Below are 19,349 nucleotides of genomic sequence, written 5' to 3' on the forward strand. Positions count from 1 at the left end.
CCACCTCCTTTCGGACCCTGATGGCGCGGCAACCAACTTCCACTACTAGGAATAGTAACGTTTCGGCGGTCTCGCATTTCCACTCGGACCCACCGTACTGGGCTACCTCCTCTACGATGTCTCCCCTTCCTCCTGACCATCAGAAATCGGACCAGGCATTCCTCATGCCCACTAGTGCAACTCGTCGCCGGGGGAGCGGCCCCAGTATTAAAAAGGCCCAGGGGCATGTTCCGGCATGCCTGGTCAACGCCTCGGTGACGTATTGCAACGACGATCAGATCTATGCCTTTGGCGGGTTTGATCAGTACACAGATGAAGGTTCATTTCTGCCCCTTGCAGTGCCTGTCGCTCAGCGTTTACAGGGATCAACCTGTCACTGACATCATGCTGCAGTCTACAATCATGTCTTGAGACTCAATCTGACTACTCTGCGATGGGAGCTGATTGACAACTACGGGGACATTCCTGGGGTCCGCATGGGTGGGTCGCCTCTGCCTTTTATCTTCCTCCGTATGCCACATGCGTTGAATGACCGCTAATATTCTTTCTCTTCGGCCCAGGACACACTGCCAACCTTCACAATGGAGACAAATTGATCGTTTTTGGTGGGGAAAACGAGCATCGCGAACACCTCTCGGACGTGGTCATTCTGGATATCCCAACCTCTACCTGGCACCAACCGGAGATTCGTGGACCGATCCCGCACGGAAGGGCTCGCCATGCTGCCGTGATCCATGATGACAAACTGTTCATTATTGGAGGAGTTACCGGCGAGAATCATGTCCTCGACGAGCTGTCGTACCTCGACCTGAAGACTTGGACATGGTCTCGCACATGGAGATTCACCGCCAGATTTGACCACATTGCCTGGGTCTGGGGCGACCGCCTGTGGATATTTGGAGGTCTCGATCCGGATATGGAGCGCACGACCGACATCTGGTGGCTTGATCTCAAAGGCGTTCCCTCTCTCGGAATGACAGCTTCTCAAGGTACCGTGGATTCCCATGTTCAGCTCAGCAGGATTACTCATAGCCCAGATGGACTGCCTAGTACCTCATCGCATCACCAAAATGCCCGATCCAATAACTATGCGGCCAACTCGGGAAGTGTTCAAGTTCGCAACTCCAACCGACGGAAACCCATTGCGCCCGGAGCAATTTCTTCTCTCAAATTCACCTCTGGTCCCCATGTCCCGGCGCTGTTTTCCGGGACTCACTTCCAAGCCTATGCATCCGGCGTTCTACTGGACTTGATCACCCCGTCCGAAACGGTGCGTGCCGACGAGTGCAATTTGTCGTCCCTGGATCTTGATTCCTTGCGATGGCAGAGATTAGCCGATGGCCAAGAAATCTTCAAAAACGGATATCGCTGGCATTACTGTACTATCGATGCGAGCGGCACCAAAGCTTGGTTATTGGGCTGCAGTCTGGATTCCGCCGCCACCCCCGGAACTGGCGATGAGAACCATATGAGCGAGGTTCTCTGCATCAACCTGGAAAAATACGGGCTGTTGGGCAACCAGATGGCGGAATTTTCACCAAACCAGAGCCGGACGATGTATGGCGGCCGGCTAGGACTGGGACCAATATCTGGCCTTGGCTCGGATCTCCTGGCCGTGTTCGACCAACCGCCGGAATCCGGTACTGGTGCTGACTTTGTAATCACCGCTAATCCGGATGATCAGGACGATTCAGAAGATCCATGTCAGTATGGCGTTCCACTGCAGTTGCAAACGGAGTTGGTCCCTCATAACGCGGCCACGTCTCCTCCCATCCATGTGCATCGTCTGATCTTGCAGCTGCGATGGCCTCATTTCAAGAGGCTGTATTCGGCCCAGATGGCTGAATATCATTCCAAGAGAATGCACATACCCGAACCCTACTCCGTCGTCCGCGCGTTTCTCTACTACCTCTACACTGACAGCATCTCGGCCCATTCGGAATACTGCCCCGATATCATCGACGTGGCTGGTATGCTCGTGATGGCGAATCTTTATGACATGCCCACGTTGCGTCTGCTATGCGTCAACCGGCTGAGCCGCGAGCTGGATATCGAGAACGCCGCCATCATCTGGGAACGAGCTGGCCGGACGAATGAGGAATGGCTCATGCGCCGCGCCGCGCAGTTCTGTCTTGGCCACTGGGGTCGCATCGTGCGAACTGACGGGTTCAGGTCCCTTAGTCGGCAAAGTCTCGTTGAATTATGTGGGGTGGTCGATATCGAAAGCCGCGTCGTCGCCGGGTCCGAGTTAGAGATGGCTGGAGAGCTCGGAGGCCACGGCCGAGAGCACAAGCCGTCGCAACTGGCCATCCCAGGCCCTGCGGCTGAGGAGGCCGATGAAATGGAGGGTGAAGAGCTAGAGGCGATGGAAATGTCTTGAGTCTTGTGTGAAGCATATGGGTGTTTATTCAGAGTTACTTTGGGAGGATTGCACGACGCCATGGGTACACGACCGAATTTCTTATTTTCCTTTTATTTTATCACATTTGCTTCTTTCGTGTATCTACTGGTTTCTCGCATAGCAAAGTGTGTTTATGGCGTTGGTGGAAGAGCACAGAGCCAAGCGTTGGTCATGGGAGAAGTTTACGAGCGAGGAATAGATATTTGCAGCTGGCCAGACTCCTTACTACTGCCCATCAATTCGCCCATTCATCCATGATTCATCCATCCATCGTAACATCAGACACCCGCGTAGTGCCAGACTAATCCGAATCCAGTCGGAAGGCGGCCCGTCCATCCGCTCCCTTTCGTTTTGCCCCGCCAGGAACGAACGGTCTCTCTCTCGCCTTCATCTCGGCGTCGCTCTGGTCGCCGGTGGCTTTTCCATCCATGTTCGCTACTCGATCCCCCGGTCATGTCCCCGCTTGCCCCTCCATCGTTTGATCCTCTTGCGGGGAGGCCCCAGAGCTGTCCGAAATCATTTAAATATCGCCCTCATTCCCTCCCACCATGCTGTCTCAATCTCGATCTACGGAGCATTCATTAAATCCCTCCGATTGTTGCCCTTCATTGCCTTGCACTTGAAGACCAATTGCTTATCGTCTGTATCCTTGAACTCCAGCAATCATGGGGTCCACATCGGCGTCTTCTCTTCCGTCCGACTTCCTCTGGGGATTTGCAACGGCTAGGTGGGTCTAGGATCGTCGTCGTCTTCTTTCGGTGTCCCTGCTTACAAGTCTTTTCTCCAAACAGCTACCAAATTGAGGGAGCCGTTGAGGAGGATGGACGCGGTCCGTCCATCTGGGATACTTTCTGCAAGATTCCTGGAAAGATCGCCGGCAGCGCTACCGGAGATGTGGCGTGTGATTCGTACCATCGCACCCACGAGGACATTGCTTTGCTAAAAGAATGCGGTGCTAAGGCTTACCGCTTCTCTATTTCCTGGTAAGACAACCTTTCCTTTTTCCTTCTTCTTCTATCAAAACCTATCCAGGCCTTCCTAATGTCCTCTTCCTATATCTAGGTCTCGTATCATCCCCCTTGGAGGCCGTAACGATCCTGTCAATGAAAAGGGTATCCAGCATTATGTCAAATTCATCGACGACTTGCATGCCGCAGGAATTGTTCCTCTGGTGACTCTCTACCATTGGGACCTCCCCGATGAGCTGGACAAGCGTTACGGCGGTCTTCTCAACAAGGAGGAGTTCGTTGCTGACTTTGCTAACTACGCTCGGGTGATCTTCAAGGCGTTTGGATCGAAGGTCAAGCATTGGATTACCTTCAATGAACCCTGGTGCAGCAGTGTTTTGGGATACAACGTGGGACAATTTGCTCCCGGCAGAACTAGTGACCGGGCCAGGAACCCCGTGGGAGACGGCTCAACGGAGCCCTGGATCGTGGGACACAGCCTTTTGGTGGCGCACGGAAAGGCAGTGCAGATCTACAGAGACGAGTTCAAGGCCCAAGACGGTGGTGAGATTGGTATCACCCTGAATGGTAAGGCACCTTTGCTGCACAATCACCGGAAATAGACCATTCTAACATTTACTTAGGCGATTGGGCCGAGCCCTGGGACCCCGAGAACCCAGCAGACGTTGAAGCCTGCGACCGAAAAATTGAATTCGCCATCTCCTGGTTTGCCGACCCTATCTATCACGGCAAATACCCCGACAGCATGGTCAAGCAGCTGGGTGACCGATTGCCCAAGTGGACTCCCGAAGACATTGCCCTAGTCCACGGCAGCAACGACTTCTACGGCATGAACCACTACTGCGCCAACTACATCAAAGCAAAGACCGGCGAGGCCGACCCCAACGACACTGCGGGCAACCTGGAGATCCTGCTCCAGAACAAGAACGGGGAGTGGGTAGGCCCCGAGACACAGTCTCCCTGGCTTCGACCCAGTGCGATCGGATTCCGCAAACTTCTCAAATGGCTCAGTGACCGATACAACCAGCCCAAGATCTTGGTCACGGAGAACGGCACAAGTCTGAAGAATGAGAACGATTTGCCCTTGGATCAGCTCCTCAAGGACGAGTTCCGAACACAGTACTTCCGCGACTATATCGCGGCCATGGCTGATGCATACACCTTGGACGGTGTAAATGTGAGAGGATACATGGCCTGGAGTTTGATGGAGTATGTTTCCCTCTTTGACTTACACTGAGCGAATCAGCACTTACTAATCGGTGCTATTACAGTAACTTCGAATGGGCCGAAGGGTACGAGACCCGGTTCGGCGTGACTTACGTCGACTACGAGAACAACCAGAAGCGAATCCCCAAGGAAAGTGCCCGGGCGATTGGTCCGATCTTCGAGCAGTACATCCAGAAGGAATAAAAGGATGGAAAGAGCCACTTAGGCAGTAGCCATTGTATTACCCTAGTTTATTTTCATTAGTTATGCAATCAATATGAAGTCATGGGACATATTTCGAATTTCAACCCTCATTGGACATCTATAATCCGGACTGCTCTCTACGACAGAAGAGTATCACTACTGTCCAACATCCTATGTAAAATGGTCCACTGCATAGGCCCACCTCTTCAAAGAACATTGGTCTCATGGACGTACTCCGCAGTTCCTTCAAACTAGTCTGCAAAGTGGACACCGCGATCTCGCTCCAGCCGAATCCGACACGGCGGAGTCTCCGCGACACGGATTTAGCCTCCGTGGAACTAGACTGCATGGATATGCATGATGGGCTGGATGAACCACACTAGTTCAACGTCAGAATCGGGTGTTATTGATCTATATGAAGTGTCGTTTATCCGGTTTTGGTAAATATCACCGCTTTCTGTAAGCACACGACATTGAGCGAGCCCGCCACGGTGTTGTGTTTATGGTTTTTGAAAATGGATGCGCTTTTTTGGGGCTGGATTAAGTCATGTATTTAGGTTATGTATCAAAATCTTACTTTAGCTGAGTCTGAATGCAGATGTTTACCTGTAGCCCGGATATAAGCCGCAGAAAAGGGCGAGCACGGCGCGATGGCTGGTATCATGGCTATTTCGCAAAACTTTGGTGTTGAACTTGTTTCACGGTCACATATTCTTGATTATGTAGCGCATTGTTGATCGTTGGAGGTGGTTTCTTGAAGAGATCGGGAATGGACGATGTGAGGATATCTTTCAGGGGTGTTTCGATAAGAATTTCTTGAAGCTTCCATGATATATTCGAGATATGAACAGTTTCTTCTTGAGGATATTGTCATGGAAAGTTCATGCTAGCAATTGGACTTTGAGACATTTTAAATGTCTGGATGTATTGCTCTCTGTAGGGCTTTCGCTGGAATATTGTATAACCCGTCAGTAGTTGTGTAGCAGGTATATCTAGTGCATCTCCCTAGTCAAGCACGTTCGAATTAGTATAGCTAGGATAAAAAGTGTGGCATACCTCCATCTAGTGGAATAGAGCCCTGGACACACTCGCTTCTGGAAGTGATCTTACCGAAACTGAATCTGGATCCAACTGTTCATGACCGAGTATAGCTGCTTTGATTTTGTCCTCTTGTTCGGGTGGGTGAGGCCTTTTAGATGATTCATGAGCTCTTTTAATACGTTGACGATGTGACGGTGTTAAGGACTGAGGATATACTTCGTCACTTTATAGGAGAATGTCATAGATGGAACCTGAACGCAAAGGAATCTTTGTTTTGATGACTTCTTTTATGGTCACCTGGTGAGGAAGTCATTGTGAAAGTCTTCGCAATCATTATGAGTATGTTAGTCAGTCGAAGGCTGTGAAAAAGTAAAAGGAGAAGTTGGGTATCTGGAACAGTGGGAAAAAGGAAAGCCTCAGTCACCAACGCAAGCCAGAACTTTCCCCCTCTGCCTCCTCCGTTTCCTCAACCTCCTCCCTCCTTTTACCTCTCCCTTCTCATCTCATCGACTCCTTGTCTCTGTTTCTTCTTTGATTCTCTACACTTGCAGAATTCGTCTTTACTTATCGCCTAGCAGCAAGTCACCTTCAGTAAACAAAGATAGGATCCTACAGATCTGACTTTCGTGTATTCCGTCCACTTTTTTTTCTGTCTTGTTTTTGCTGCAAATTCTGCCATCCGATCTCGTTGCTTTCCCATTTCTCCTTCTTTCATCTCATCTGCTCTGGCAACTTTTACAGCTTAAAGAGGTTCTTATTTCTTCCAATTTCACTATATTACTGTCGGTTCTGTTTTTCTTTCGTGGTCTTCCCTCTCTAACTAACCTTGTTCTGCTCCAGAAAGCACCGTCTCTGTTCGCAGTCAACTCTTTAAACCTAGCCTGTGTTGCACCCCCCAGCTTGAACAGCTTCCCCTTCAGGTTTGAGAGAAGTGAAACAAGGGTATTTGACCTTGACCCAGCTAGCTCATGCTGAGAGACCCCCCTCGCGAAGCTAACGCCCCTCTGTCTCTCTACCAGGAACCTGTCATTCCGTTTCAAACGACTACTCCAACATGGATACCGATTCGTCGATCCTGGAAGCATCAAGGGTTAATGATCATATGAATCGCCGTCTACTCGAGGACAGTTGGGACCTTTTCAACATCTACAAGCACCAAGATGTCGTCGAGCTGATCGCAGAGAGTGTGCGCACCTTTGAAGGCAAGGATGCCATACTTTCTACCAAGTCCATCTAGATAAACTTACAGACTCTGTATAGAAATCTGGCACTATCGCGAGGCAGCAATCTGTGCTTTTATTGCCCGTCAGATTGCTCGTGGCTCGGACAAGGTCGAGTCGGTCAGGACCCTGTCGAACCTCAGGCACCCGATTTCGGCTCAGTGGTATGCCAGGCTGGAAGACATGTGGCCAAATGTAAGTTGTTCGATCTTTCATTCTTTGAGGGGCGTGTGTACTGACAGGAGAAACTCGCAAGTACGTTCTTGTTCGCAGTGCAGAGAGGCTTTGCGCCAGGCCTTCCACCAACAACAGTCACCCGGCAAGTCAGCCTGCTGAGAATTCAACATCTTCTGGTCTGGTGACGCCAGACACTTCCGCTCGTTATGAGGAGAACGCTGGAGATGAAGAGTCGATCTTTGATTTTGAATCCGAGCCCGGCATGGAAGGCTTTGACCTGGACGCGGACTGGATTCCGGGCGAATTTGGAATTGCAGAGATGAATACTTCGTCTGATTGGTATCAGGCTAGTCCTGTGACCATTGAGATTCCCAATGGTGGAAGGAAGCGCGTGGCCGAGGATCCCATTATCACTGAGCTTGACGAGATGTCCAACGCTTTTGAGTCCCAGGTCGAGGTAAGATGATTCATCTACGATTTTTCCACCTAGTACTGATGGAAGCAGGCGAACGTGGTCATCGAAAGTGAAATTGTCATCACCGAGGGAGAGACTAGCTTTTTGTAATGGGTTGTTTCTCTTGGGCTAGACGTGGTCCATGTTGATGAAACAAATTGAAGCAACCCTGAGAACCATGAACCTCATCCCATTGTTCTTATGCCCACTACCTTGTCACACTGTTGTCGTTGCTGGAACCTTCTTCGGGAAATCTTTGATAAATTGTCAAATGATACAACTGGTTCGTTTCCCTAGCTATCTAACTTGTGTTTCCACACAACTTCCAGCACGTAATACGTTGTAGTAAGTCCTCATTTTGCAGGCGAATATCAATGCGGTTATATTTGTTCTCGTAAGTATCATTATCATAATTAACAAAATTATTGAACCAAGCTAAAAGCAGCTCTATCCATCATTATAAGCATGCAACACCTATACGCACATCAAAGCGCATATCGAAAATTCCTTGACTCCATATCCGTCATATCCTTAAACCCATCCAGCACCGCCGCTTGATCGCGCCCATTCCCACTCTCCTCCGGCGCCATACGACGATCCCTCCGACGATTCTCAAACCGCATCGACACGTACGCCACGCCCGACAAGACAATGATCCCCGCGTAGCAGATCAGCAGCCCCGTCAGAGCCGAATAGTATCGCGGCGCCTCGCGCTCGAAAAAGATATTAGCGCCGGCTACGTTCCCAGCCGCGTAGAGGACGAACCAGAGCCCGTTCGAGAGCGACCGTTTCGTGTGTCCGGCGACGTTGGTGGAGAGAATATTCCAGGACACGATCACGGGGGCGCCCACGATGTACTGGAGCCAGGTGCAGCCGACGAGGGTCCATCGGTGTTGGACGTCGGTGAAGCGGATGCCGAGGAGACCGCCGAAGGGGATCAGGCAGACGGTTGCGAGGACGATGCAGCGGGAGTCGCGGACGTAGGTGGAGATGAGGCCGCAGATGGGGACGATGAGGGCTTCGATGGCGCCGGTGGGGAGTTGGAGGAGGGTGGCGTTGAGGCCGCTGAAGCCGTAGCCTTTGATGAGGGAGGAGGAGAAGTTGGAGACGCCGCCGTTGACGACACCGCAGCTGAGGCCGATGAGGGCGCAGCAGAGGACTTTGAGGTCGGAGAGGATTTCGAGGGCCTGGTGGGGTTTTATCTGCTTGGTCTTGACGCCGATCATGTTCTCGGAGACGCGCTGGACGGCGACGATGCGTTGTCGGTGGGAGAGGAATTTGGCGGAGCTGGGCGAGTCGGGCATGAGCCAGAGAAAGAGGCATCCGGTGACGAAGTTCAGGAGGCCGATGGTGAGGAAGATGAGTTGCCAGCTCTTGAGGCTGGTGTTGTGGGAGTGGCCGAGTCCGAAGCCCAATAGAGCTCCTACCATAGTCGCCATTCCGTTTCCGGAGAGCCATAGGCTCATGCGTAGGGGCTGCTCGGATCGTTTGTAGAACATTGATGTGAAGTTCATCACTGTATTGGTTAGGTGCTTGCTCGAGGGGATTTCGGCAGAGCGTTGGGGACTTACTACATGGGCTGACACCGGCCTCAGCCATTCCCAGGAGGAATCGCAAGACCAGAATGCCGGCATAGTTCCTCGCTCCGATGTGTGCCACGATAAGAACCGCCCAGATTAGCAGCACTGTTCCCATGTACTTAGCCAGGGGCAGCCGCTGGATCATAAGATTTGATGGCTAGAGCGAAGGTGCAATCAGCTTTTACTCTGGTAGATCAAGTCTTTCGATCATCTACATACCACAGCCCAGAACAAATAACCGAAATTGAAGATGGCTGCAACCCATGAATATCTTTGACCCTCCAGACCAAGATCCGGGATGAGGCTATAAGCCGAGGCATAGTTGAGAGAAAGCTTGTCTATGGTAATTACGAAGTCAGCCAAAATCCCCAACTTCTGGAATGATCGTCCACCTACCCAAAAATTGTATGACGTAAGTCACATAGAGCTGATATTCCACCTGTCAGTTGTCTCCTGTGAGATCCTGAGAGAGTGGAGCCACTTACAATAGGCAGGATACGCCAGTCTAAAAGCTTGCGCACCTCAGCTCCCTCGCGTTCCAACTCCTCGGGTGATAACTGATCGGCTTCGGCATACAGCTCAGCTGCTATGTCTCGGATTTCTCCCGATGCTAGGTCCTCTCTCCTGTCGACGCTGTCGGTGCTCAGCGCTTCCGCTTTGGTATCTTTGGGTTCGGACATGGTGATGAACAGAACGTGGATAATGGAATCCACTCGGTCCGGGGCAGGGCTTAAATACTAGGGATGGCCTTCCCCCACCCTTGCATGAAGATAACACTGATTCGGATCTAAGCTTCTCTTTTTAGTTCCTCAGGCTGATAACGGATAAGTGCTATCTCTTGGCGTCGCGTTGCCCTTTCAGATTGCCCCGATCGTTATCAACTCCGCACGAGGGAGAGCGGACAAAAGTCCGCTCGGATGCCGATTAGGGCTGCATGACTAACCAGGCGGAGTTTTGTCCGCTCTCTCCAGGCTCCCTCTGTCGCAGTGGATGATGGATCTAGTGGTGATGGAATGCTGTTGGAAGGGAAGAAGGAAAGGTCAGGCCACTTTGAGGCGGTCGTCGTATAAAGTATCAGCTCGGGGCTCCACGCAGTGAGACTGGTATAAATGGTGAGCAATCCCCCGTATAATCTGAGTTGAGCAAACCATTGATTCGAGTCCTCGGGAGCTTCAGTATTTATCAAGAGTTTGGGTAGAACGCCTACCATGGAGCCTGTGAGTCCGAAGATTGATGCCACACCATGATGATCAGCACGCTGATAAGAGCCTTAAGCCATCCACTCAGAAACCTGAAACCCTCAGTCTCCTTGACGCCAGCATTTCTGAGCTTCAACAAGCCCTGAGCTCAGGATGGATCACAAGCGTCGAATTAGTCGCACGCTATCTCCGACGCATTAGCGTTTACGATGCAGCTGGACTCAAACTTAGCGCCATTCCCATTCTCAATGCTGCTGTCTTCGAAGAAGCAGCAGCTTCCGATGCTCGACGTGCAGCTGGTCTTCCAGTGAGGCGTCTCGAGGGTATTCCCTACCTTGTTAAAGATAACATCAAGGTCAAGGGCATGACCGTTGCCAGCGGCTGTCCAGCTTTCGAAAACCTCGTCGCCACAGACGATGCCGCATGTGTGCAAAGCCTGCGGGAATCAGGGGCCGTTCTTCTAGGCAGAACCAATATGCCGGCCATGGCCTATGGAGGCATGCAGCGTGGGTCGTATGGAAGAGCCGAAAGTCCATACAACATGGAGTACTTGACAGCGGGATATGCCTCCGGTTCGTCGAATGGATCTGCCACAGCCACCACGGCCAACTTTTGTGCTTTCAGTTTGGGGACCGAGACTGTTTCCTCGGGCAGATCCCCGGCCTCTAATAATGCAATCATTGCATACACGCCGTCAAGAGGGCTCTTACCGCTCCGAGGAATATGGCCCTTATACCCAACATGTGACGTACTAGTGCCTCACACCCGCACCATGTCCGATTTGTTCCAAGTTCTCGATGTTCTTGCGGTGGTCGATAAAACACCCTCAGGAGATTACTGGAACGAGCAGAAAATCATCCCTTTGCCTTCCGTCGACACCATCCGACCCCGACTATTCAAGGAGTTAGAGGACCCAACCTCCCTTCATGGAAAACGGCTAGGCGTACCGTCGATGTACATCGGCGGCAAAGACATCCTCCCCGATAAAGTGTGCACCAGACCTTCTGTGCTCAAGCTCTGGAAGACGACAAAGGCAGCGTTGGAGTCATGCGGCGCGACAGTGGTGGAAGTCGATTTCCCACTAGTCACGACATATGAAGCCAAAGCAAGCGAGGGGCAACTCGTGAACGTGAAAGATCTCCCTGAGGACTGGCCATCAATGGAAAGATGTCAAGTGGTTGCACACATCTGGGATGACTTTTTATCCTACAACAACCAGCCTGGTCTGCATTCCTTGTCGTGTGTCGACCCAGACACAATCTTCCCGCTCGCGCCAGGCTCGCTCCGAGGGACACCCGACGCAGCCAACCAACTCAGATGGCACGAGATGGTCGAGTATCCTAAGACCAAAACCGGTTCTATTTATGACATCCCCGGAACAGTACAAGGGTTGAAGGCCCTTGAAAACGCTCGAAAAGAAACACTAGAGCAATGGATGGACCTCCATGGTCTGGATGCTGTGGTGTTCCCCGCAAACGGTGATGTCGGGAGTGCTCGTGCAGACGTGGATCCTGAAGCTTCTCAGTATGCTTGGCGGAACGGGGTTAAATATTCCAATGGAAATAGAGAGATTCGACATCTTGGTGTTCCGACTGTTTCCGTTCCGATGGGGTTGATGGAGGATACGGGAATGGCAGTAAATCTGACGTTCGCTGGTAAAGGGTACGACGACAAAAGTCTTCTTCGATATGCGTATGCTTTCGAGGAGATGACGAAAAGTCGAGTGCTACCACCGCTTGTGCCGCAGTTGGATTCGGATCTTATATATGCGAGAAATAAAGATTCCATACCAAGCGAGGTGCAACCAGCAATGCCTCGCGTTGAGGTCACTAAACAGGCTAAGCATGTTTCAGATGAGACAGTCCGTCTCGAGATTGAAGGATATCTGCAACTCGATGATTGTGAGCCTCTGAGTCGACTGTCTTGTCATATTAATGGCAATCCAGTTGAGGTGAAGACGAAAGAGAACAAGTGGAGTCTGACGACGGAGTACCCCGTGTCAGAACGTGACCGCACGTGGACACGGTGGTCCAGTCCTGCTTTGGTCCAGACAATCATTGTTATTGTGGCACAGACAACGACTGGGCAGGCAGCTGGAAAGTTGATATTGCTTTAGATTGTACTGTACAAATAACTGCGATCTTCCTATCCAATATAGCTACATGTACATATGTGCAAATTTCATCATAATTCAGCTCCATATTTTCATGTCATATCTTCAATCATACTCAGAACACCCTTGTGCAAGTATTGCTTCTTTAATTGCTTCAAGCAATATTCGAATTCCTCACGAGTACAGTCAGAGTTCAACTGCCCCCTTAGATCTTCCGGAACCCACGTGGCTTCGCGAAGGATGAAGTTGAACACCTTGATATAGGACGTTGCGTCATCCCAACGTTGAGCAAAGTGAGATAGCGTACTTGCACAAGTACATAATGCATCGAAAGCCTGTCGCTTTGGTATGTCCTCACGATAGTCAACCCAAAACGCATATAGAAGCATGATGCCCGCCATGAATTGGAAAACAAGCTTAGAGAAGAATGTCAGCATATGGAGAACACTTGAGTATCTCGACTTGACCAAACTCACCGCGGACCATGTATAACACATCACCTGGCCTTCTTCCAGAAGACATTTAAAATTGATGCAGACCTCGACGCAGGCAGAAAGAACATCCTCAAAATCCTCATGCTGCAGGCGGTGTCGCTTTTCTTGCATCAGGATAATCACACTATAACCGTAAAGGCTTGTCATCCACAGCGGATGAAGGTAGGTACTCGGGCTGTCCTCTATACCGTATCGGGGTATATCCGTTTTCCACGTATCAAGCGCTGACTTCAGGAGCGAGTCACCGGCGTCTTGGCCTTGTGGTGATCTATCTCGTTGTCGACGAATCTGAGCCTGGATTTTGCGCAAACTGAACAGGTGTCTCAGGGCACTGTTTGTACTTGAGGAGCAAGGCATTTCGTTGCTCAATGTATACATCTGTAGCCTTGTCAGCTCCAGACCTTTGCTCTTCTCGAAAACACTCATACATCGTCGTCTATGGCCCTGTAAGCCGCCGAGACCGGTCTATCCCATCCAGAAACAATAATCTCGTTTAACATATAGCAAGTGATAAACAAGGGCTCAGTGAGAGTTTCACCTATTGCCTCTCCGGTTTCATCTCGATAGTCAGTCCCATCTCCGACATCAGAAGACTGCTTCCGTAATTCAGACATTGTGGCAGCGCAGAAAGGAACGATCGAAGAGACGGTAACGGCGATCTCTTCTGACGAGGGACAATGAAGAGAGTATAGTATCATCAGGATCGACGCTTTAATCTGAAGAATGGCGGAGGAATGGCCCATGACATAAGGGTAATAAGTCATTGCAGAAGTGTAGAGGTCTGCTGCACGTGTCGCATAGCCCTGGTCAGGATGGAGTCCGTTATGCAACAAAGCCCCAATGGCATGGACCATCAATATGAAAAATCCTTTCCATTGCTCAGTCTCTTTCTCGGTTGTCCATTCGTGATACCACATTCTCCACGCACTGCTGTCAAGAAATGGCCACACCCAATGCGTGATTGTGAAGTAGAGGTTAGTGTAGACTTCCTCTAGCAAAAGTGGTTGACCATTGAGATGGGTAAGAGGTTCAGATTGTTCATTGTCTGTCCATGGAGAGTATCCTATGCTCGAATACGGAGGGTACATTTCGTATGCAATCCGTGATATCAAAGGTGCCTCCAGTCGCTGCGCTCCGGGGTGAGAACCAGCGAGAATGGTGTCAGCTCCAGGAGCCGGGGTATGGGTCGAGCCAAACGGAAAGAACGAGCAAGATTCCAGAGTCGGGTGGTTCTCATGTGTGGCCATTTTCATGATCGCAGTGTCAACCCCGGATATATCAATATCATTAGTCGTACTCGTGTGGTTATGCGGAGGATCGGCAGTAGCGACATTATCTTGGTCTGTCTGCACACCGATATCCCGTACCTGCAGAGATGTTCTAGATGCATTATCCCGTGGTCCCTCCAATTCGGCTATTCTGGCTTCAAGGCTCTTTAAATAATTCAAGGAAACTGTGATATTTTCGCCATCCTTGCTTGATTTCACAGGAAGACATTCGGTTCCTCTGCGTTTGCACTCTCCACATGTGGGCTTTGCATGGTCACATCTGCGCTTGAGACGAAAGCATCGAGCACATGCTAATGATCTCGGGATTTTGGCACTCGAAGGCATGGGTCGATTAATAACACAATCGAGTAATTGGCATCAGTGAAGGAAATGAAGGATCAATGACAGGGAAAGAGGAGAAATGGATAAGAGAAGCAGATAAGGATCCAAGACCCACATGGCTCGGGGTCAAGCGGGGGATTAGCGTCAAGTGTGTTTGGATTGGATTGAATAACGTATGGACTGTTCATCAAACATCAATTGAAGCATCAAATTGTTTTGGTACACACCATTCATATCGTATCCTCTGCTCATAAATTCTCAATCAGTCTCTAACCCACCTCTGACCCTCTTTATCATACCCGATCAGCTTCAAATCAACATTCAAGGTCTTCAGCATGAAGTCCATAGTAAATTCCTGCCAGCCATGTTAGAATCGCCCATCTATCAGATCCATATTCAATGTCAAAGGACCAAACAAACCTCTTCCTCCGTAGCCTCCTCCCGTTTCTTATCCTCAGCTTCTTTCCCAGGAACATCCCATTGCTCCAACATCTCCGCTTTGCGAGCCTCCAACTCCTCCTCATCAACATCGACCCCGTCGCCTTCAGCACCGCCATACCATGAATCCATCTCCTCCTGCTCCCATCTCGAATTGTTATTCCTCATCTGCTCCCTCCACGCCTTCATCCCCCCAAGCCGCGTGACTCGTTCCTGCGCGCCCGCGAAAACCTCCTCCGCTGCATTCCGACTCACGCCTTTCCATTTCCCGATCAGCTTCTCAAGCTCCGTATCCTTACCCGAAGACTCAACTCGGAGAGCTTGTCGCGCTGTATCCAGCTCCGACCGCAGGGCCGAAAGCCGGGACTGAAGCGCTCTTTGCTGTTTCTGGAGCGCTGTGGTCTCTGGGTCTAAGAGAACTGGCTTCTTGGACGGCGTTAAGCGACTGGTGGGGTTTTTGCGCTTGCGGTTGCGCGAGCTTAAAGGTGACGAGGCGCTGGATGAAGGCGAGTTGATGGATGGTGCGGATGAAGAAAGCGTGGTCGAGGTTGTGGGTTCTGGTTCTGTTTTTGCTTCTCCGGCTGGATGAGCTGCGCTTGCTTGATGGGTAGGATCAGGCGAGGAAATGCGTTCCTTGATTGTGGGCGATGTTTCTTCTTTGATCTCTGATGTCTGCAGAGGCCGACGCAGAGGAGACTTGAATGGCTTGGATAGCGCCGAGGTCGCGTGCTGGGCGCGACGACGCTTCTCATTGAGTGTTCCAGGTCCCATTCTTCGAATGAACTGGCTTCTATCCTCTGTTACATTGTATGATACGTGGAAAAGATTAGGACGTCGCATGCAAGGACGAAGGTGGAGAGTTGCTGAAAAGCATCTTGATGGAAAACCAAGCCGCTTATCGATAACGTGTGACAGACACCTGAGGCACCCGCAAATGTTAAATCTCCGAGGCAAAAATGAAACTATTCAAGTATGAAATTCAATGCTAATTCTGCTAGGTTACAGCATGTACAAAATCATGGCCGACCCAAAGTACCCCTTAATGCCCTACACCGCCAGCCACCCATTGAGCGAATTCCGGGTCTCCAGGACGGGGAAAGAGCCCTCGATCATTCCCATTAGCCGCAGCCGCTGGGTTCGCGCCTCCGTTGTCGTTCTGTCGGTCTCGGTTTCGTTGCTGTCGCACGTATAAAAGTATCAGCAATGTTGCTGCCAGGGCCACAATGATGAGACCTTCCAAGACACTGTCGTCGATGTCAAGTTCCAAGTCGTCATAGTAACCATCTTGATGACGATCGTGTCGAGACTCTCCCGTAGATAGCAGGTCCTCTTCGTCCTCCTCGGCTCTCTTGTACATCTGCGCTCTATAATTGGCTTCTTCTTCCTCGTCGTTCTCGATGAAAGCGGCGATCCACTCCTTGAATGACCGGCGAGGTCGAGGCTCTGTTGTCATGGTCAGCAAGTATTCATTAAACTACCAGACCGGCCAGGCAATTCTCTTCATATGCCATGGACTTACCATCATCTTCCTGGATAGAGTTAATCTTTCCATTCGTGATGCTGTTCCAATAACTCCGCATGCGGAGTTTCAGCAGACTTAGCTTCACCGGTAAATACGATTCGGAACTTGTTTCGAGTGCTAGATCATAATAACGTTTGGCCATGTGGAAATCCTGTTCCACAGCAACGCCATTTTCATGCATCCAGCCGAGGTTCCAATAGGCCTGCGCACTGTAGTGAGCTTCCGCGGCAGTGTGGTAGCAGGTCGAGGCCTTTTCGGCGTCCGCAGCGATACCAGTCCCACTGAGGTAATAGTCACCCATCTTGATCAAAGAGTCGATGTTGGCTTGTTTGGCAGAACGAGTCCAGTAAATGAGGGCCAAAGCAGCATTTCGAAGCAATGACGAGCGGGTCTTCTTAAGCCCGGGCAAAATCGAATCAAACGACACCAAAGAGCGCTGTTCGTCAAGCAAAAATGCCACATTAGACTGCGCATTTTCGTAGCCTTGCTCTGCAGCCATCATGGCAGCAACAAGTGCCCGATCTTTATCACCGTTCTCGTACGCGGCGTTGGACTCGGCAAAGGACGAGTGGATCACCTCTGCCCGCTCTGCGACCATCTTGTAGTATGAGGCGGCCATACCGCAGTGCCGTTGCCGGCCGACACCGTTGTTAGATAATTCCGCTAGGTAATAGAAGGCTTCCATCCATCCCCAGCGTGCGGCCAGCTCAAAGTACCTGGTCGCGGTAGGAATGTCACCCTGGTCCAAGAACAGAGCACCCAGTCTTGTTTCGGCTGCCGGAAGATCTTGATCGGCGGCGGCTTTGAAGTAAGAGGAGGCCTTGAAGGCGTCCTGCGGAACGCCGTATCCATGAAGATACATGATCCCAAGCTCATGTTGGCAAAGCGAGTCACCGTTACTCAATCCAAGCTTGAACCAAGTGGCTGCAGTCGCATAGTTTTGGTCCGCGCCCTCACCACGAAGAAACATCAACCCAAGGTGACCCGCCGCTTTCGCAGCCAATTTCTCGATTCCATAAGGGTGGTTCGGGTTCACGGATCCGTCTTTGTTCCAATACCGCTTTGTGATCTGCTTGAAATACTTCATTGCCTTTCGGAAGTTTCTAGGCAAGCCTCGGGCACCTTCATAGTGCATTTTTCCTAGACTGAACGTAGCCTTCAGCTCACCCTTCCGAGACATAAGATCCAAGTATTCCAGAACATCTTCCAAGCTGGCATCGGTGCTGGCATGGGAATCACTAAGCGCATTTGGTCCGGAACTGGAAACGCTGGCACCCTCGCCATAAACACCACCCTCTTCATCTGCCCAGCGGTACGATTCACGAACCATGCTATGACCGCCTGGAGGGCCCGATCGGTAGTATTGAATTGCCTTGTCCGCCACCCGTTTGTAAAAGTACGTAGCTTCGTCGCAGTTTCTGGCAGTCCCGACCCCCGCGTGGTTCCGGTATGCAAGCGTCATCTGCGATCTCGTGTTCCCTGCTTCAGCCGCAAAGGTGTGGTAGAGCATTGCCTTGGCTTGGTCGCGCTCCACTCCACCACCTATCCCCGTCGCGTACATAAAACCAATCATGTACTGTGCCGTGCTGTTTCCAGTCAAGGACGCAAGATTCTGATACCAATGGAACGCCTGCTTGAAGTCCCGGGGGTGGGTGAAGTTGCCGTGGAAATTCATCTCCGCCAGTAGGAACATCGCATCGGGGTTCTGGTCCTTCTCCGCAGCTATCGTCAACTCATTCACTGCTCTGGCGAGATTCGGGTTGATCTTTTGTCGACCAGCATTCTCGGGCTGCGGTCCGTTCAAGAACAATACGCGGAAAGCTTGTTGGGCATAATGTAAGCCGTATCCGATAAGCCCCGATGGTTTCTCGTACGGTACGACTGATATTTTCGAATCGTGGAGGATCGTGATTGCGGCATTGACGTGTTCTAATCGTAGAAAATCGCTTGAATGTCAGTCCCGTCTCAATGGGTACACTCCAACAATGCGCCGTGGGCCACTTACCATTGCCCGGTCGAGTGTCAAATCCGTCTTGTGAAGATCGTGTATGTGATTCCTGAGAAGCATCTGGTGAAGAGATGTCGGTCTGGCCCTTGGACTCCACCACATAGGCCTGCAGTAGCACTAGTTAACAGGCAAACAGAGTCAGCTTCTCTGTCGCGTCATCGAGAGTCAGAGGTAGCGGGGGCACTTACGAAGCACTAAGGGCAGAAAGTACCATAACCGTAGGTTCCTCATAATGACTTGAAGATACCAGTTGAATTCAGTAATGAGCGGCACATGACGACTGCCCTGAACTAGAACGTCATCGAGAGCTGCTTTATGTGCCTGGTAAGTCGGCGGGGAGCGGAGAAGTCCTCTAAGTGGTCCCCAGCAAGCGGATCCGGCCACCTGTCCAAGCGGAGGTTCATTTCCCCGAGGCCTTGGCACATGACTTACGGTTGTCACGCATCATGATCTACTCCGTGCTCCTTATACAAAAGCTACTCTGGAAGGGTTATTGATAAGATCTTTTCATTTTTTATGTTTTTTTATGACATTTTCAGCTTCTTGGTCCATAACCCATCCGTGCAACCTGTGTACAGGAAATAAAAGAAAAAGAAACAAAGAAATGAAAAAAGGACCACATCATTAATACACTCGAATAGCAATTGCCCTCCACGCAAATCCAGGGAAACAACGGAGTCCAAGCAAGTGTCCAGCCCCTGTCCCTGGAACACA

At 50.8% G+C, this 19,349-nt stretch overlaps 8 protein-coding genes across 8 annotated transcripts; 4 read left to right on the forward strand and 4 right to left on the reverse strand.

Moving 5' to 3' along the window:
• Positions 1–116: 116 nt before the first annotated feature.
• On the forward strand, positions 117–2,380 carry P170DRAFT_360583 (Kelch motif domain protein; the record flags this gene model as incomplete). The annotated part of the gene is made up of 3 exons (XM_024844422.1): positions 117–318; positions 394–480; positions 561–2,380. 3 exons carry the CDS (start codon positions 117–119, stop codon positions 2,378–2,380), a joined length of 2,109 nt encoding a protein of 702 aa, XP_024703583.1.
• Positions 2,381–2,800: 420 nt separating this feature from the next.
• On the forward strand, positions 2,801–4,863 carry P170DRAFT_437955 (glycoside hydrolase family 1 protein). The gene is made up of 5 exons (XM_024849481.1): positions 2,801–3,128; positions 3,193–3,384; positions 3,464–3,936; positions 3,993–4,578; positions 4,641–4,863. Exons 1-5 carry the CDS (start codon positions 3,067–3,069, stop codon positions 4,777–4,779), a joined length of 1,452 nt encoding a protein of 483 aa, XP_024703584.1. The 5' UTR covers positions 2,801–3,066; the 3' UTR covers positions 4,780–4,863.
• Positions 4,864–7,173: 2,310 nt separating this feature from the next.
• On the forward strand, positions 7,174–7,818 carry P170DRAFT_437956 (uncharacterized protein). The gene is made up of 3 exons (XM_024849482.1): positions 7,174–7,235; positions 7,297–7,674; positions 7,723–7,818. The coding sequence occupies exons 1-3, from the start codon at positions 7,224–7,226 to the stop codon at positions 7,780–7,782; spliced, it is 450 nt and encodes a 149-aa protein (XP_024703585.1). The 5' UTR covers positions 7,174–7,223; the 3' UTR covers positions 7,783–7,818.
• A 308-nt stretch (positions 7,819–8,126) lies between these two features.
• P170DRAFT_386639 (putative MFS allantoate transporter) lies at positions 8,127–10,406 on the reverse strand. Its single transcript, XM_024845776.1, has 5 exons — positions 9,737–10,406; positions 9,648–9,678; positions 9,471–9,589; positions 9,243–9,408; positions 8,127–9,187 (listed from the first exon to the last, which is right to left on the reverse strand). Exons 1-5 carry the CDS (start codon positions 9,929–9,931, stop codon positions 8,157–8,159), a joined length of 1,542 nt encoding a protein of 513 aa, XP_024703586.1. The 5' UTR covers positions 9,932–10,406; the 3' UTR covers positions 8,127–8,156.
• A 4-nt stretch (positions 10,407–10,410) lies between these two features.
• On the forward strand, positions 10,411–12,566 carry P170DRAFT_411016 (amidase family protein; the record flags this gene model as incomplete). Its single annotated transcript, XM_024846870.1, has 2 exons — positions 10,411–10,468; positions 10,527–12,566. The coding sequence occupies exons 1-2, from the start codon at positions 10,460–10,462 to the stop codon at positions 12,564–12,566; spliced, it is 2,049 nt and encodes a 682-aa protein (XP_024703587.1). The 5' UTR covers positions 10,411–10,459.
• Positions 12,567–12,655: 89 nt separating this feature from the next.
• P170DRAFT_497581 (uncharacterized protein) lies at positions 12,656–14,670 on the reverse strand (the record flags this gene model as incomplete). Its single annotated transcript, XM_024854114.1, has 4 exons — positions 12,656–12,979; positions 13,040–13,435; positions 13,486–14,102; positions 14,205–14,670. The coding sequence occupies 4 exons, from the start codon at positions 14,668–14,670 to the stop codon at positions 12,656–12,658; spliced, it is 1,803 nt and encodes a 600-aa protein (XP_024703588.1).
• A 259-nt stretch (positions 14,671–14,929) lies between these two features.
• On the reverse strand, positions 14,930–15,876 carry P170DRAFT_359785 (putative DNA repair protein Dds20/Mei5; the record flags this gene model as incomplete). Its single annotated transcript, XM_024844378.1, has 2 exons — positions 14,930–15,022; positions 15,088–15,876. 2 exons carry the CDS (start codon positions 15,874–15,876, stop codon positions 14,930–14,932), a joined length of 882 nt encoding a protein of 293 aa, XP_024703589.1.
• A 196-nt stretch (positions 15,877–16,072) lies between these two features.
• On the reverse strand, positions 16,073–18,967 carry P170DRAFT_386649 (ubiquitin ligase complex subunit HRD3). The gene is made up of 4 exons (XM_024845777.1): positions 18,824–18,967; positions 18,633–18,752; positions 16,625–18,556; positions 16,073–16,548 (listed from the first exon to the last, which is right to left on the reverse strand). Exons 1-4 carry the CDS (start codon positions 18,864–18,866, stop codon positions 16,145–16,147), a joined length of 2,499 nt encoding a protein of 832 aa, XP_024703590.1. The 5' UTR covers positions 18,867–18,967; the 3' UTR covers positions 16,073–16,144.
• Between the last annotated feature and the right edge of the window lie 382 nt (positions 18,968–19,349).

Source organism: Aspergillus steynii, assembly GCF_002849105.1.
Source record: "Aspergillus steynii IBT 23096 chromosome Unknown P170scaffold_5, whole genome shotgun sequence".
In the NCBI taxonomy this organism is placed as follows: domain Eukaryota; kingdom Fungi; phylum Ascomycota; class Eurotiomycetes; order Eurotiales; family Aspergillaceae; genus Aspergillus; species Aspergillus steynii.